General features: G+C 39.3%; 1 protein-coding gene across 6 annotated transcripts in view; it reads right to left on the bottom strand.

Moving 5' to 3' along the window:
* PLXNB2 (plexin B2) overlaps positions 1–17,416 on the bottom strand; it is a 273,275-nt gene that overhangs the window by 47,123 nt on the left and 208,736 nt on the right. For all 6 annotated transcript variants that reach the window (XM_064142401.1, XM_064142407.1, XM_064142403.1 and 3 more), the window contains 7 exons: positions 16,638–16,740; positions 16,047–16,148; positions 11,972–12,064; positions 10,705–10,786; positions 6,096–6,268; positions 3,743–3,891; positions 729–837 (listed from right to left, as the gene is read on the bottom strand). In XM_064142401.1, coding sequence (XP_063998471.1) covers positions 729–837; positions 3,743–3,891; positions 6,096–6,268; positions 10,705–10,786; positions 11,972–12,064; positions 16,047–16,148; positions 16,638–16,740 — 811 coding nt within the window. The remainder of the gene's footprint in view (positions 1–728; positions 838–3,742; positions 3,892–6,095; positions 6,269–10,704; positions 10,787–11,971; positions 12,065–16,046; positions 16,149–16,637; positions 16,741–17,416) is intronic.

Here is a 17,416-nt window from a genome sequence, read left to right as displayed (position 1 = left end):
ATCACAAAGGACAAAGATTATTGAAACCTCCCAACTATCACAGGCTCTTAAAAAATTAAAGACCTTATAGATACAGATAAAGCTATTTGCTTGTAGAACCACGGGCTAGATGAAGGGCTGCATTTAAGGTAAGGCAATTAAGACACAAACAAAATTCTCCTTCATAATGACAATGAAAACAAAACACATGAGTAATATGAACACACATCATGCTGTCTGTGGCTCTGCATGAGATACTTCTGAATTAAATCAATTATTAAAACATTAATGTACCTTCATTACTTATTCTTCAGCTACTCTGCATCCCTTCTTGTAATTAAGGATACTGGCTAGACTAAACACTGTGATTAAAATAGTGCACCAACTGCATCTAAAGAATACCTTTTTTTGCAATGCTGTTGATTTTTTTTTAATGAATTAGTGATATTATGTTACTACTGAGCAAGTTTATTACAGTTTCTTTTCCACTACATCTTTTTGCCTGAATTGCAAACAACCTCACCCCATTTTGAGACTGTGGATCTGTTGATCAGAATAGATCTTTGGTACACTTTTTCTATTAAAAAAATGCCTAACTTAAGTGTTTTCTAAGACACTTGAATAACAGTGTCATTGGTGAAACAAAAATCTGAAAGGCAAATATGTGCAACTCTATGCTTGACAGGTAAGCTCCTAACTTAATTCATGCACAATGCATAAAATAGATCTCTGAAACACAATATACTTACCTGGTATGTAAACAGAACTTGACTTGGTGATTTACCTAACTTTCCATTGATGTTAACTTCAATTTGACCTTGTTTTGGTTCATCCATTGGCCCAACTTCACATACAATCCTAGCAAAAGAATGCAAATTTATCTGCTTTAAGTAACAGCTGCAATATCAGTGCAGTGATTGTGAGCTACCACACACACTCTAACAGTAAAAGCACTAACTTTGCCTTATCCTAAACAGGATACATGAATGCTGCCTCACATTCCCAGATAAACTACCCAATACTTCAATTTTCTATCTAAAGGTAGGTAAAACTGAAACCCCATCACAGCAGCTGCTCTAGCAGTCCGTTAGTAGAGATGTTTTCTACAGAAAACTCGAATTCAGTGCAGAAGTTAGAGATGAACCACTCTAACCCCACTGGACCTTGCAAGGTTGAAAAAAACAAAGGACCCCATCCCCATGATTTAAGAATCAGATTGCCAGCTATCTTATAGCTTGGGTATGTTTTAGCTGCTGATATTTTTGCTGTTCATGCTGGTACCTTCCAGCTTTAAACTACTGTATTTTCGCACCTACGATCAAAATCCCTTTTAGAATTACTGTTCTCTAAAAATAAACCCTCAGATAATCCACATAAAATCAGAGGTCAGCAGCTATCACTGCTGAGTGATAGCTAGGGTGTTTAATTTTTTTATTTCCAACAGGTGATCCACAGAATACAAGCACGAAAATGCAATAAGGATTTGACACACTTGAAAACTGGGACAAATGCTTAATGGAGATCTGATAAGACAGTTAGATAAGGAGGTATATAATGTTCACAGCCTGCACAGGCAGGCAGTTTCATATAGGACACATCTTGAGTATCACTGCTCATTTCCTTCACTCTTTCCCTCTGGGATTATTGCTATTCTTTCCTCAAGCAGTGCATGTCAGTTTAGAAAATCCCACAATCTCAGCTGGGGACAAAACAACACAACAGCCCTAAATTACTAAGTATAATGCACTTAAACTGGGACTCAGAATAAAAGGATTTTGAAGTCCCACTACAGATCATTCCAGACTTTTCTGTCTGGCTACTGGCAAATGGACAAAATTCTCTAAATTCTTGCATGCCCTGACATGTGTATGGCTGCCTGCGTCTGTTCCTCATCATCTCTACTGTATTCTTGGAAGTTGTATCTTCTTGTCAGGCAGAAACAGGAAACGGTGCCTTTGGAGGAATTTCTACCATATGTCAGGCTAGGCAAAGCAGTCGGGGGCCAGGGCTGGGGTGTGTGCGTGGAGGAAATGTTGTAGGGTGGTTAGCAGGCATTTTAATCGAGAAAAGTTCCCTCACCAGTGTTGGCATTGCCTCCCTTCCCCCACACTGCAAATGGAAAACTACAAAGAATGAGAGCATGACTTCTCAAAGGCCAACGACTAAATCACTGCAGAGTCAGAAAGCAGACTTAAGTGTCTTAAATCTCACTGTTCTCCTGCCCATGGGAGCAACTGTCTCCTAAAATTGACTAGCTTTTACTGCAGAAGGACAGGGAAGATGGACTAGACATTTACTTTTTCTTTTCTTAAATTAAATTAAATTAAATAAGAGAAAGTAATAACAAAACAAAAGAGTGGAGGAAGACAAAACCAGAAAATTACACATATCTATTTGAGGATTTTGAGTTACTTATTTTTCAAGGCTACCCTCGTGGAGAATATCTCTCAAAACATCCTAATTTGTTAATAAATGACATTATGCAAGTTGCATTTGTTCTCACCCATTACCACACTGGCAAGGCTTAGGAAACCAGTAATGTTGCTATGATACAAGGAACCAGTCATCTCAATTCTGGCTTGTTTCCATGTATTTGAAAATATCAAAAAGCTTTAGAAAAAGCCAAGAGGCTGGGGGGGGAAATTCTTGTAAGGCTCTGATACAATTCAGTGCAGCTTTTGTGAATAGTGAAAACAGGGAATGGGAAAAGATGACTGTAAAAGAGTTGGGAATTTTGTGGATGGCAATGGATATGTAAATGCATGAATGGCAGCAATGGATTTGGGAAGCCGTAAGGATACACAGCTATACATGTGCACTCAAGTCTTAGGGGCCTGGGAAGTTTCTGATCCACAAACTTACTAAAGCTACAGAGTTTTCAAAAACTGAGGAAATCACTTACATATCTTCAGAATCTCTATTACAGAAATAGCTAAAAGTCATTGTATTACACTTTAACTAAAAGGAAAGAAAAGCAAAGTTTCAATAACAGCTTTAAATATCAAAAGTGAAGAAAAGAAAGAGCACACTGCTTAAAATGCATCACTACACTTAGTATTACTACTGACACTTCATGTTTTGCTTTTAACCAGCTAGTATCACAAGGATACTTCCCTGTAGAAATTAGATGTAATCTGCAGCAAACATGTATATCTCTAGAAGAATTTTGGCACTTGGTTTTAATTTTTGGCAGTGTGACAACCAGTTCACAAAACATGTATCAACCTGCTTAGGCAGTTCAGCATCTGTGGACTTGTTCGATTTGTGACGAGCTAAAACTCTGGGCTCCCTCCCTGCCCTCGGGGAAGAAACTTTGTGGTTGGACTACAACAAAAAGGTTTACGCTGCCTCTTGCTTTGCCTGCTTTCTGATAAACCTTGTATGCTTGGCTGCACTGTGGTTTAGATTCAGCAAAGATTTTAATGACCAGATGCACACTTACAATGCCCTTATTTTAAAGACCAAAAAACGATCTTCAGATATTTGCAGTAATTGTTTATGAAAGCTTTTCAAACAAATAAGGAAACAAACGAATCAATCAGAGGTAGGATGGTAACATGCTATTGTAAACTTCAGGCTGTATTAGAATCTACCAAGATTTAAAATAAAGACTCAAATGTATTACTATGAAACACTACAGGTTCATCACACTAGTTCTTTCTTCTATTAATAACCTTTTATAATCACAGAAAGATTGACTCCTCAAAACACACAGAAACTCCTTTTAGCTTCCAAAACCTTATAAAAAATATCCAACAATTACCTTGTGGAAACAGAGTAGAATTCCTCTTTGAAAAGACATTTCTTGTCTGCCACTGTTATATTTTTCACATCTTCTGCTTTTATTCCCAAATTAGATCCCATTATGGTCAAAAGAATTCCTCCACTTACTGGTCCAGTTTTTGGCTCAATCTGTGTTTGCATCAGGAAAAGTAAAAAAAAAAAATTACCTCCTGCAGCGACTGTGTTCCTCTTCTATACTACTTAAAGCTACCTTGACTCATCCACACTTGAAATGCAAAAGATGTTCCTTGTAGGACCAACACAAACACATGCTATGTCATTTTTTAATGTTAATTAATTATCTGTTAGCTCAGAATTAGTTGCAGATTTTGTCTCCTGTGGCATACTGCTATGTACAAAACTCTTGGCTGGTGTTTACTCTGTTTTAAGTTTACTTCCTCTACTAAAGCACTGTTATTTTGAAAAAAAAAAACAAATGGATTGGGCTGCTTTCACAATCATTCCACAGAGCTTTTCCAGCATTTTTTGGCCATGATTTTCTGCCTTCAGATTCACATCAGAGCAGTGTACCTTCCTAACAGAAACCTGCTCGGAGTGTCTTCAAAAGTTCATCCAGTCCCCTGATCTTCCTTACTGCATCGAATGTTACAATGCTGGACTGCATAGGCTGATGATAATTAAGTAATTTGCAATTAAAATGAAAGCTGAGATAATCCAGCAGTTACAGTGGAGTTCTCAGGTTGAAGTAAGGCCCAAAGAGGCACTTGAATTCTGAAAATTTCTTGGGAGACTAACCTGCTTTCCTATGTAATATCTGGAGCACCTCCAACAAGACCTTTTCAGGTCTTCAGCTTTGGAGGTGCAAGTTTGCCAACAAAAAAGAGAGTGCACAGTCCCAAATGTAGCAATTTGAAGTCAAACAAATACAGCTTTTGACATTTTGAACTTTAATGTCTGCTCCACCAAAATCATTGTTTCTTAGATCTAAGCAAGTCTGAGCACAGAGACATGGCTGCTGCAGCCTAATGCCTAGCCCAGCTGCACAAACGCTTGGCTGTTTTCCCACTGGTTCAACATCCTAGCACTTCTGCCTGCTGGCCAGCCCTTTGCACTCAACCCCTTCAACTGGCTGGAAAATCACTCAGTTGTTTGTGTACAGCTTTCAAATATTTTGTTCAAATCTGCAGCTAACAAAAGCTTTGAAAAGACTAATACTTTAGTATTTAATCCACAATCAGTACCCTAGGTGAAAACACTTCTATTTTTCTTAATTTTCCTTTCCCCATCAAGTCATCTTTATCTGGACACAGCTGTCATGCAAGTCTTCTCCACACTTTCTGTTGAGATTTCATGGTACAGCCTTCCTGGTCAGACTTCAGCTGTTTACCTGCCATTTCTTCTTAGATACACCATTATGGACAACCTCACCAGTGTGTCGCTGATCTACCTGTAACCACACTGCACCTCTAACTGCAGCCTCAGGAGAGTCGGCATCTCTTCCTGCTTAAGCCACAGGTTTTAGAATTAAAGAGATCCTGTTGAGTGAAATATCCCTCTTACAACTCTTAAATTCCATCATACAGTTACCATGCATTGTGATAGCTTAGGATATGTTCTTATGTAATGGTGCATTTGAGTCTCAAACCACTCATGTCACTGTTGCAGAAATTTAGAGTTGCACAGCACACTCCTGTCTCAACAGTTATGCCCAGGAAAATAGCATCTGGCTTATTGCTAAAAAAGACAAGGATTTGTCATAGAATCACACAATGATTAGGGTTGGAGGGATCTCAAAGGTCAAATAATTCCAACCCCCCGTATCATGAGCAGGGACACTTCCTCCTAGACCAGGTTGATCAAGGTCTTATCCAGCCTGGCTTTGAACATAACCCAGATAGAATATTGCTGTCAGCACAGAAACCTCAGGGAAGGTACTCCTCACCAGTTTTGTCACCCCTTGCTTTGGCTAAAGTCTATTTTGAAGTCTGTTAATGAGCCTGCTAAGTGCTTGTAGTTTCAGGGACAGTGAACATCTGTTACGGATTTACCTCAGGTAAAAAGAACTTCAGGAGAGAAAAAAATCCATGATAATTCACAAGAATCAAGTGCCACATTTAAGCATAAACTGCTAGCCTGGCTTCTGGCACAGTGAGGACAAGGCTTGAAAAACAAGGATTCTCAAAGACTCCATTCAGTCTCTTGAGTCTTTACAAATCTCTCACACACATCACTATTGGCATTATTTCCTTGCAGTTATTTCAGAGGCTTACTTAACACTCTAGGGAAAAAAACCTGCCTTTTAGTATGATTGTGCTTGCATGCTTTCTCCTGAAAAATATCACGCTGGTAGGGAGAGAAAAAAGCAATCTTACCCCAGTGATTTCTGGATGAGGACATGTGTCAGTGGGAGGAGCATGACAGAGCTTCTCATAAACGCACTTGCTGGGCTTGCCGTCTTCTTCGCACCAAACACATTTATAGTCCTCATGGGCTGCGAGGCATAAGCTGCAGTCATTCCGTCCATAAGAGCAGTTGTACAGAGTCACTGAAATATGAACAGTAAATACACTTAGACATTTTCCTCTGTTTTAAGCATATTCAATGTGTTACAGAAAAGAAAACTAATCTTACGCACAAAGCTAAGCTGAGTTGTGTGACAAATAGACATGCTTTGTACTTAATCCCTGAAAAAGGAGGAAAGAAAACTGCATTTTCCCATGTATGGAAAAACCTGAGGTCTGTCCATGTGCAGAGTATAAGCAAACTATCAAGCAGAACCCAAACGCATTTTGTCAAAGTTTTGGTATTGACAGAACTTTGAAGTACAAAGACCTTTCTCTAACTCAATGAACCTGCCTATACAACTGTTCAAAGACTAGTTCAAACAAACAGGTCCTTCTGGCATACCAGGAGTTGGATGCGGAAGGGTATAAACTCTGCATGGATTTCGGCAGGGATAGACATCAGCTGGCATTGGACCTCTGCCAGTTGTGTACTTAAAAGAAGAGAGCTGCCTTTGTAGACTGTTTCCAGGATATTTGTGCCTTTCCAAAATCATCACTAAAACCTGAATTGAAAGTTAACACTTAATGAAGTGCTACACTTTGTTCAAGTTAATACCTTTTCATTTGTCCATCCCTCTCCATTTTCTTGCTTTTATTTCCTCTTTTGTCTTAAGTTGCTGTCCTGATGTATCCCTTATTCCTTCTGTAGTGGGGTTTAAGCCTGGTTTGTCTGAGCCAAGAGATCTGGTCTGATAGTCACATCTCTCTTACTGATGCACTATGCATCAATTGTCCCAGACACTGAGCTTGTTTCGGTCCTCATCAGTCTCTAGCATGATGTACACTCATTGAACAAAATTATTTTTCCCAAATAGATGCAAAACCCTGGGACATAGTTGTGTGGTTCAGCACCATATGGAAGGCCTGGACTTGCAAGAAAACATCTAGAGATGCACTTACAAGCTACCCTAGAAGAAAGCAGATTGAAAAGATGCCACATGTTTCTCTAGGGAAAGCATGCCAGTTGCACAGATTACCTAGTGTGTGAGTGCCGTGTGCTTCCCTAGGAAGGTAGTCGATACTGTACAGATGGAAACTTCTTGCTCCCTCCTATTCTGCTCTTTCTCTTAATCACTGCTTCTCTCTATTCGACCTTTCCCCTCTCCCCCAGGCCACACAGCCTTTCACCCTCTGCCACCAAGGCTCTGGGACTTGTTAAGTCTTTTTGTAAATCAACTTAACTCATCAGAACAGCAGAAAACTATCCAGGTTTGCTCTTGTGCTCTTTTAAGAGTTAAATGTTCTCATGGAGGGGAGTGGAGAGTACAAGACAGACACTCAACATCTCCCCTTTACAGTAGTGATGAGCTAGTTTATATGCTCATTAAGTCTCAAGAAACAATACCTTTAGTGACATTGTGTTTTTTTTTCAAAGGAGTTTCATCCTTAAGCATGCAGGAAGTAAAGTGAACAGAGATGATCAGATGTGAGCAAGAGAGACCCGGCTAAATTCCTTTGAGATTGCATACAGTAAAGATCATCAAAGATATCTGTTTAAAAAATATTAATATTCTCAGAGGAACAGGACTCTAGGAAGGACAGTGGCAAAATCACCCTCTAGTCACTACCATTTCAATGCACTTGATATCTTCCTAGATAACAGCAGCAGCAGCTTTTAAAATCTAATTCCAAGAGGCTACCATGTCAGATTTCTACTGGAATGAAAAAGTAAAATGAGAATGCTGTTTTTCCATTATTTTTCAGCAGTGCTCTTATTCCCCTCCTAGGCATGAACAACATTACACATGCCCAAAACTTGGACTTCTTCTCTCTGCCACTTGATGAGAGCATATAACCTCACAAAGACAGTTTTACTCTAAATGTGACATATTTATCAACCTTGGCATTCAGTTTCATGGCTACTCTTTCACAGAATAACACAATTTTATTCCTCCCCTTACACTGAGGATTTAATGTAATGATGAAGCCTTATTTTAACCCTTCTTATATCTGATTAGCATATCTGCTTGATTTCAAGTAGCTTTACCAGGATTTAATGTAATGATGAAGCCTTATTTTAACCCTTCTTATATCTGATTAGCATATCTGCTTGATTTCAAGTAGCTTTACCAGAAAAACTCCATTGAGACACCGTTAGAGGCATATGCAAAGTCGAAGGACCTTGGCATTTGTAACAGTGAAGCAATGGGAAAGAGCATCCGTTCAATTCAATCCCTGTCTTGAATTCTCAAGGAATCAATGACCACAAAGCAGGAGTAGCGTACTGAGCACATCAGTATGGAAGTCACTGCACAACAAACATAACTCAAGCAATATTTTCAACAGCTTGTGTGCTAACTATTCACTCTGTGTTGGATGTGAGCAAAGTGCTTGGAAAAGCACTGGAGTGACAGCCCTGGTATGCTGCTCTTTGCTTGTATGGACAGAAGAGGTGGTGAAGGTAGCAGCAAGAAAAAGTTTCCTTATGTCTGTGCTGTGAATTGGTTTTGCAGGAATGAGATTGCTTGTTTAATTTAACACTCTGAAAGGCTGCTACTGCACAAGGATTTGAACAAGTAATATTGTTAAACAAGACTTTGCTGTGCATTTCCAACCTACACTGCTACATGGCCATCTAGCATGATGGGAACACGGTTATCAAATTATTTTGTTATCCTTCATTGTCTGGATAAGGATTTTCATCCCACCCATCAGCAATATCAGCACTGGAACATCCTGACGTTCTTCACATCCAGTTGCATAAATGCAATGGAGAAAGCTACAGCCTTAAAGCATTAAACACTCCCCCTGTGCATTGATCAGCTCATTAAATGTACCAGCAGCAAGCCACTCATTAGATTCAGAGTCTTATCCATCACCTTGAGATACCAGCTGTGAAATCATTGATAAAAAGGACAAAGGATAAGAAGGATATATTGAATTTCATACTGTTCAGAACCCCTGATGGCTTGAGATGTACAAACGCTGTTGTAACTTAGTATTCACTAAGTGTTATACAAAGAAAGGGTTCTTTCACTGGCAGGTTCAAAGGTGCTTCTCAGCAGCAACTATATACCCAAAGCCAATTCTTTTCAAGATGTATAAAAAACGTTATGCTCCGGATTTCATATGGGATAGAAATTTAAAAGCAGGTGAGCATCTGGATTAAAAAAAAGACCCCCTTTATAATAAGAAGAGACATTTGTTAATAGTTTTTCAATTACTCTCTTGCAAAGGCTTTATATTTCAATTTAAATGATAAGATTTCTTCAATAATTTAGGTACTTTTTTTTCCCAGTGTTTTTCTCAGACCTGGAAAAAAGATATTGGGAATATTTGGTTAAAGTTCTGCAGTTTTAAACACCATAGCCTTTGTAATGGAAATCAAGGCAGCGTGAGATTGCAATATGAATTCCCTGTAACATTCATGCCAGGTCCTCTTTTAAGTGCTTTCAACACTGTGCACAGAGCCATAGGGAAAGTCTTCTGAAAACATACTTCTATGTTGCCAGTATGAAAGGGAGTAAATTTAACTATTGCACAGATTAAAAAATGGTCTGATGATTTAATCTGCAAGGGAAATTACTTGGGGACATATTAAATTTTCCTGATGTTGACAGCACAAAAATAACCAGTGTGTTGCCTTGCTTTTTTTGCAATATTGTGCCTTAAACTTCAATCCATAGGAGCATAGAGGGGGCCTCAACTCCCACATATGCTCCACTGAATTTGATGGAGCTTCCTCAGCTCGCTCAGAACTAGGCTCACAGACATAATTGCTTCATCATTGTAAGTTGAAATAAAAAAAAAAACAAAACAAACAGGAAGAAATTTGTATCAGAGACCAAGCATGTGTTATTAAACAGTTTTAAAAAAATAACAAAGAAATAAATAATAAGCTGAAAGCACACTGAATATTTGTCTACTGCTGATCACCAGCAGGTGTAAAGGCTGCATAATTTTTCTGACCTGTGGTTGCAGGTGAAGTCCATGTGAATCACCTGTGCTATCAGTGGTGAAAAATTCCTTGGAGAAGGGAAATGGCCATTGAAAAAAGGAAAATCAAGCAATTTAAGTATGTTTGAACTGTAAAGCTTTGCTATTACGACTGCCCTTTGGAGCAAAAGCAAACTTAAAATCATAGAATAATTTGGGTTGGAAGGTACTTTCAAAGGTCATCTAGTCCAACCTCCCTGCAGCGAGCTGGGACATACTCAAATGCATCAAGTTGCTCAGAGCCCTGCCCAACCTGACCTTGAATGCTTCCAGGGATGGAGCATCTACCACCTCTCTGGGTGAGATTTCACTAACCTCATCATCTAACCTCCAGGTTAGTATTAATAACTTTTAACCTGCTAGATTTGTTTCACACAGACCAGTAAAACCTACAAAGGTAACATTCTTATTCCAAATTATGAAGGAATAGGTTCCTGTTTAATGCAATTAATCTCCCTTTAAATCCATATTTCCTACTTACCCATCAGTTTGCTGTCAATCTTGACCTTATCTGTTCTTATGGATAAGCTGAGTTGTAGGGTTTCGTTTGCACTATAGGAGAACTGGAAATGATGACACAACAGAGATATTTATACCTTCATCTGGCAAAGTTAATTTAATATGTTTTCTAAGATTCTCAATAATCTGAGCTCTGAAGGGTTTAGAAATGATCCCAAACCTTATGTCCTTTTTTTAACCTTGGCCAAGTACATTTATAGAAAACCATTTTAATGAACCTAATCCTTCACGATCAGAGTTTTCAAGTACCAAGGGGCAGCAATATCTGAGCACACACTTTTCATTAATTTAATTTACATTTGGTTATAAGTATCCAAGTAGCAAAGGTACTGCTCAGATTCAGTAAGTATAGTTGCTGATCCTGCTGAGTTCTCCCTTCCCACACCATCTGGCCCCATTACTTCTGCGGACACAGCAGACTTGTATCACGTGGAGGGAAATCTCTCGCATCTTTTTCAGTGCAACCCCCTCATTATAGCCAAAGTACAAGGTTCACGTGTTCCAAGACATGAGCTTCCGCTCATGTTAAAAGACAGCTGCAATAATAACTGGTGGGAAGGAAAAAGAGCAAAGAAAACCACAATGGCTTTACAGACCAGTTGCTGTGTGCTAGGCTCAAATGCTGCAAAAATGCTAATTAGCTCTCAAAACCACTCTGTTAGTAAGCTTATAAGACATAAAGGTTAAAGTCAGCATAACATTTGTGAGTATAACTTTGAGTTTGATAAATAGACTACTAAAAAAATATTATTTCCTTTCTTGGTAAAATAAACCTGAGTGAAAGAAGCAGAGCCAGTAACTAATCAAACAAAGAGATACTGTTACTACTCCCAGTTTTACAGATGTGAAACAGAAATGATAATGAAGCGTGGAGGGGGAGAGCTCTGAAATTCTCACCTTTTATCCTCTACGTTTTCACCAGATTGCACAAAAAGTGAACAATAAAAGTGTAACAGTCCTGAATTCCTCTAGGACAGTTCAAGAAATCCATGGGTTGCATGGGTAGAGAAATCAAGTAGAAAAATTGAGGGCTTTCAGGGGAGATCCCAGAAGTTTTGAGTCAAAGCTGCTGCCTTTGATGGCTATCACCATAAGAGAATCTATCACAGATAATGTTCTTTTCTGAGGGAGACCAATATTACCAGCCTGTTTCTGGACACATGTGGACATTGGAACAGGACTGTAAGAACTGAATATATTCGGTAGGTGAATCATATTTTTGCATTTACCTCTTTAGTCATGAATGAAAATTTCTTTTCATCTGATTCATCAACAGGAGCTTCAAATTCAAACTGACTGTTTCCAACGACAAATTTTTTATCCTATGAAAGAGAAAAGTTCAGCTTAGAATCATATAGCATCACCAAACACAATAAAGTATCACCAGGAATTATTCTGCTCAGCACCAGAAGTAATAAGATCAAACAGAGATGGTAAATCAGTTCAAGTCATCTTCTAAAACAAAACTAGTGAAACACCGAGTCAGCACAATCTGCTTCTTTGCTGTGCTCCTCCAAAGGTTGTTAAAAGCGGAAGCACCAAGCAGCACAAATAAAGCAAGAACATATCTAGCACTCTGTTACAGGGCGCAATAAGCCAAGAGACGTGAGTAGTGGATGGCTTCACACATCAGATGTGTTATTAACAGAGCTGTGTGAGTTCTGCCCTTCAAGGTTTTCTCTGTAGGGTCCCTGGGCAGAGCATGAATTCAAAAACTGCCTGGGAAACTGGAACGAACACTTCTCAGATCTTGCTAGCTTTGTTCCTCTTGCCTTACCATGACTTTGGCTGTGTTTTCACAGGAGAATCTTTAACAGCAGCACCAACTTAGAGGTATTCCTGCTTCCTAGACACCTTCTTCCCTCTCTTGTCTCTCTCTAAATCTATTAATTCCTGCTTTTAAGCTGCAGCACATACCAACCTCTGCTGCATCAGAAAAACTCTCAGAGCTTGGCTATTCTGTGACTGAACTGAGGAACTGTGCTGACTGAAAAATGAAACACCACGACACTGTTTCAGTGCTGGGTCACTGTCCTGCTTTGTCCCACAGGACAGCTGTGCAAACAGCTTTGCCAGAAGAATCAGAAAAAGAAATAAGCAGCAAGGATATTTTCAGACAATATTGCTAGTAAAGACTTATGAAATCAACACCCAGTGGGGAACAAGTTGGAAGTGACCTTGAAAGATTATCTAGTCCAATCTCCATGCCACAGGAAAGGACATTCTGTACTAGATCAAGTTGTTCAAAGCCCCATCCAGTCTGAACTTGAACACTTCCAGTGGTGGGGTACACACAGTCCCCCTGGGCAACCTGTTCCAGTGTCACACTTTCTTCATCATAACAGCCCAGGATAACTACCTGCCTCAACTTGCTGGCCATGTTTCTTTGTATGCGGCCCAGGATACCACTGGCTTTCTGAGCTGCAAGTACACATTGCTGGCTCACATCTAATTTTTCATCCACTAGTGCCTCCAAGTTCCTCTCCACAGGGCTATTCTCAATCCATTCATCCCCCAGTCTGTACTGATACCAGGGACTCCCCTTACACATGTGCAGGACTCTGCCAGTGGTCTTGTTGAACTTCACGGTAAGTTCACTTTGAAGTCTTCTGTGTGAAGATGTAAAGAACTCATCTCTGCTTTTGTTTGGAACTGCTTCAATCTTCGAGTACATAGCATCTGCTGTCACCTAAGTCTTTGAGAACACAACATCTGCTGCCATCTAAGTCTCCTGTATGAATATCTTACTTTTTTTTTTCTCCATGGGTCACTAAGTTTATGTAATTAGTGCAGTGGAAACCTTTCCTCTTGCACCTTCACTGTGACAGACTGGGCACCAGACACAAGAGCCCACCAAAGTTTGGTGCTGAGAAGGAGCACATGCTTTAACCTGCTTAAGGACCTGACTTCAGTCTCTGGTTGGTTTGTATCATAGAAGGGAACAAAACTTTAACTTCTGCCATCTCAAAAGCTACATATAGGAAATAAGCTACTGCCTGAGCTCTGAAAATCCTTTCTGAATGTCCATTCTGCTTTACAGAAAATATCTACTGCTTTAAGTTTTGAAGTACCTTGCAGATCTCTTTTGTGAGGAATAGCTGCCTCACTTTTCCTACTCCACTTACTGCAACATAGCATTCATTTTTCAAAACCGTTCAGATTCTGCTGCTGTGTAAGACTTCCCCACACATTTAACAGAAGGCACTGGGAAAGCAGGGGAGCTACAGTGCATGTGACAGCTGCTATTTGGAGTGAACTGAACCCAAGAGTTGTTATACCAGGGTCTTGGGCATGAGGCCACAGAGCTCACAGTCAGCAGTCTGGGTGCAAGAAGAGACCTGTAGCAAACACTAGGAAGCACACCACGTGTCAGACAGACGCAGCAAAGACAAATCCAAATGGGAAACTACTTTTAGTGAAAATCTTTGCTGGTCTAATAAGATGCTAACAACAACCCCAAGCAGCCCTACAGGCTGGGGACAGAGTGGCTGGAAAGCAGCCAGGAAGAAAGGGACCTGGAGGTACTGGTAGATAGTAGGCTGAAGATGAGCCAGCAGTGTGCCCAGGTGGCTAAGAGAGCCAATGGCATCCTGGCCTGCATCAGGAACAGTGTGGCCAGTAGGACAAGGGAGGTTATTCTTCCCCTGTACTCAGCACTGCTCAGGCCATATCTTGAGTCCTGTGTCCAGTTCTGGGCTCCTCAATTCAAGAGAGACGTTGAGGTGCTGGAACATGTCCAGAGAAGGGCAACAAAGCTGGTGAAAGGCCTGGAACACAAACCCTATGAGGAGAGGTTGAGGGAGCTGGAGTTGTTTAGCCTGGAGAAGAGGAGGCTCAGGGGTGACCTCTTTGCTGTCTACAACTACCTGAAGGGACATCGTAGCCAGGTGGGGGTTGGCCTCTTCTGCCAGGCAACCAGCAATAGAACAAGGTAGTTCAAAGCGACAACAGAATATTCATTCAGAATGTAGGCAAGGAAAATAGGAGGAAAATGAATATACACCAATGTTCTGATCACTAAAGACTTTTAATGTGCTCATAGCCGTGTGACTGCTAGCTCCAAACACATTGTAATAATGCTCAGGTGTGCTGGTTTTATGCTGATTGGAATATTTTAATGAGAGAAATTAGATCATTGGTTGTGAAAAGAAAAATCATGATCAAGTCTATATCATTCACTGGTTTGCTGAAAGGGATAAAAGGCCAAAATGTAAACAATTTGTCCCACACTGTTCTCGGATACAGATTCCTTTTGCTTCTTCTTTGTTCTGCTCTAATATCTCTTCACTAACAAATAACAAAGTAAGCTTTACTGGTTGTTTTTGTTTGTCTGTCTGAGAAAGCAGAGGGAGAAAAAGAGGGTAGCTTTGAACTCATTCTGGGCAGTTTTATTTGTCCAGGAGGGAGTTTGGATTCCTCTATTATTTCTTATTTGAATATAATTGTAAATACTTGTATATATATTGTGTAACCAAAACGATTCTATGGCAAAGGGAAACAAAAACAACTGAAGAAACAAAAGCCTTCTTTGCCTTGATAGATGGCTGGTAGTTAAAGCAATCTCCAGTGTATCTATCATCAATTCACATTTACACAAAGACAACACAAACAATAGAAACCAAGAACCATACTGGAACTGTTCTTAAGATCATTTTTATCAAATTTGAAAAAAATACACTGTCAAGATTATAAAACAATTAAAAGTTTGGGATTAAACTCTGGCTTCTTAGAAGCTTTGTCATTTACTTTGTTGAAGCAAGCTCTGAGGAAGAGCAGCCTTTGCTGCAGCTGAGAAAGTAACTGATCTGGTTTGATGGCCAGACACACACAAAGTACAAAAGATTGTTTTAACTAAACTAAGGACCATTTAATTTCTGAGTGCATTTTTTTTTGTTCAAAAAGAGAAATTAGTTAAGCACACTAAGAAGTGATGCAATTCTAGAACCAAAAAAAGTGCAAATATTTAAATAGCATTAAAGAAGCATTAATATTTTCTAAATGTCCTCTCATTTAATTAGATGAAAAATAAATATCAGAAGGTTCGTTAGGCCCAGCCTACACTATTTTAAGAAAGTACCCAGAGGTAGTAGTTGAAATATTTTTTTCAGTTCTTATTCTGCATGGGTGATGACTCTACCACAGTAACCAATATTATATCTATCTAGAATGTGTAGCTCTTCTCCTTCTTTAAAAACATTTATGAGCAAAACCTGCAGAAAAAACAAACCAGGGCTTTACTTCTGGGGTGTGCTTGTAGTGTAAGTGGAACTCAACTGACAGGCAGCTTTGAATTAATCTGCTTACCTGGTAATAAGTTAGATGTCTTCCCTCAAAATACACCGTTGTTCGGTACTCCATAGGTATTATTGGAGGGTTAGGGTTTAGAAACTGTGGGCATTCTTCTTCCTGGGGAAAGGAACATTTTATATGTTATTCCAAATAAAAAGTCTTATCACAACAAGCTCCAATGGCCTTTGGACAATGGAATGATTGTTCTAAAGAACTTCAAGCTTAAAATACAGTGACAGATTTGATTACACCCTTTCAAATTAGACATGCTAAAAATGACTGCAGCATATGTCAAAGCTGTGGGTGATTATCTTTCCCAGCCTTGAAATCTTGTTCTTCCCATTGAAGCAAAATAGTAAAAGAAATAAAAATAACCTTCCAGGATTTATTCTGTCTCACTGCCCCTCCTCAATCACTTAAATTCCCACCCCTGCACTGCCTCTTAAAAAAAAACAAAGCAAAAAAAACCAACAAACCTTACACGTCTGGAGTTAACTCTAGAATAAATTTTAAATCCCTAACTGAACCAACTGATACAAGAGAAGAAGCAAAGAAAATACTGAAGTGTTCTAATAAAACCCTGATAATCCTATTTTTAAGCATTACCATATTTTGTTTGATCACATCCTGTACTGAAGAGGACTCTTCACAGATATGTCTCCTCCAGTCCCACTGGCAATTCCATCTATTGCTTGCACAGGAATAGCATCTACAAATAGAACATGATAGTCATGACAAACTGTCAGGCTTTTTCACCCATTGACTAAAAAAGAAAGTGAAATTTCTTCTTTATTCATGGAGGGTAGATCAATCTGTTAGAGCGTCCTTACTATATTAAGCAAAAAAACTCATAAGAAGAACATTTTAAGAACCCAAAAAATTTTCTCCCTTAAATATCTGAGCAAGAATCAGAAAAACAGAGAATCTCATAAAGACTTTGAGATCAGTTCTGAGAGGACTGGAAATAATCTTTAGCAACCTTCTTCCATAAGGACGGACAAAGTGAGGTTTGGGTTGTTTTTGCCTACTCTGGAGTAGAAACATCTTGAGCAGGGCTGATGATGAGTACAGTCAGCTTTGACTTTTTTTTGAACCCACCACAATCCTAAGCACCAGTCTATTACTTGAGGGAAAAAGTGGGTATGTAGATGTCCATAGAGCTCACCTGCAGATACATCATCAGCTACAGAAACAGAAACTCACTGAATTGGCTTTTAATTATACACACTGAGGATAATCCTATTCCACATGTTTTACACTAATGGCTCACCTCGTGCCCTTCAACCATTTTTAAACTCCATTAAAATGGAAGAATAAGAATTTGCAAAGTGGCAAAGGCTTCGTTATGAAAAGACTGAGTAACTCAGCTGCCAGTTACCTGAAAC

The sequence above is a fragment of the Pogoniulus pusillus genome, chromosome 4 (assembly GCF_015220805.1).
Source record: "Pogoniulus pusillus isolate bPogPus1 chromosome 4, bPogPus1.pri, whole genome shotgun sequence".
Lineage (NCBI taxonomy): Eukaryota > Metazoa > Chordata > Aves > Piciformes > Lybiidae > Pogoniulus > Pogoniulus pusillus.
The sequence above is the reverse complement of the archived record's forward strand: the minus strand, read 5'-3'. Positions and strand labels throughout refer to the sequence as shown.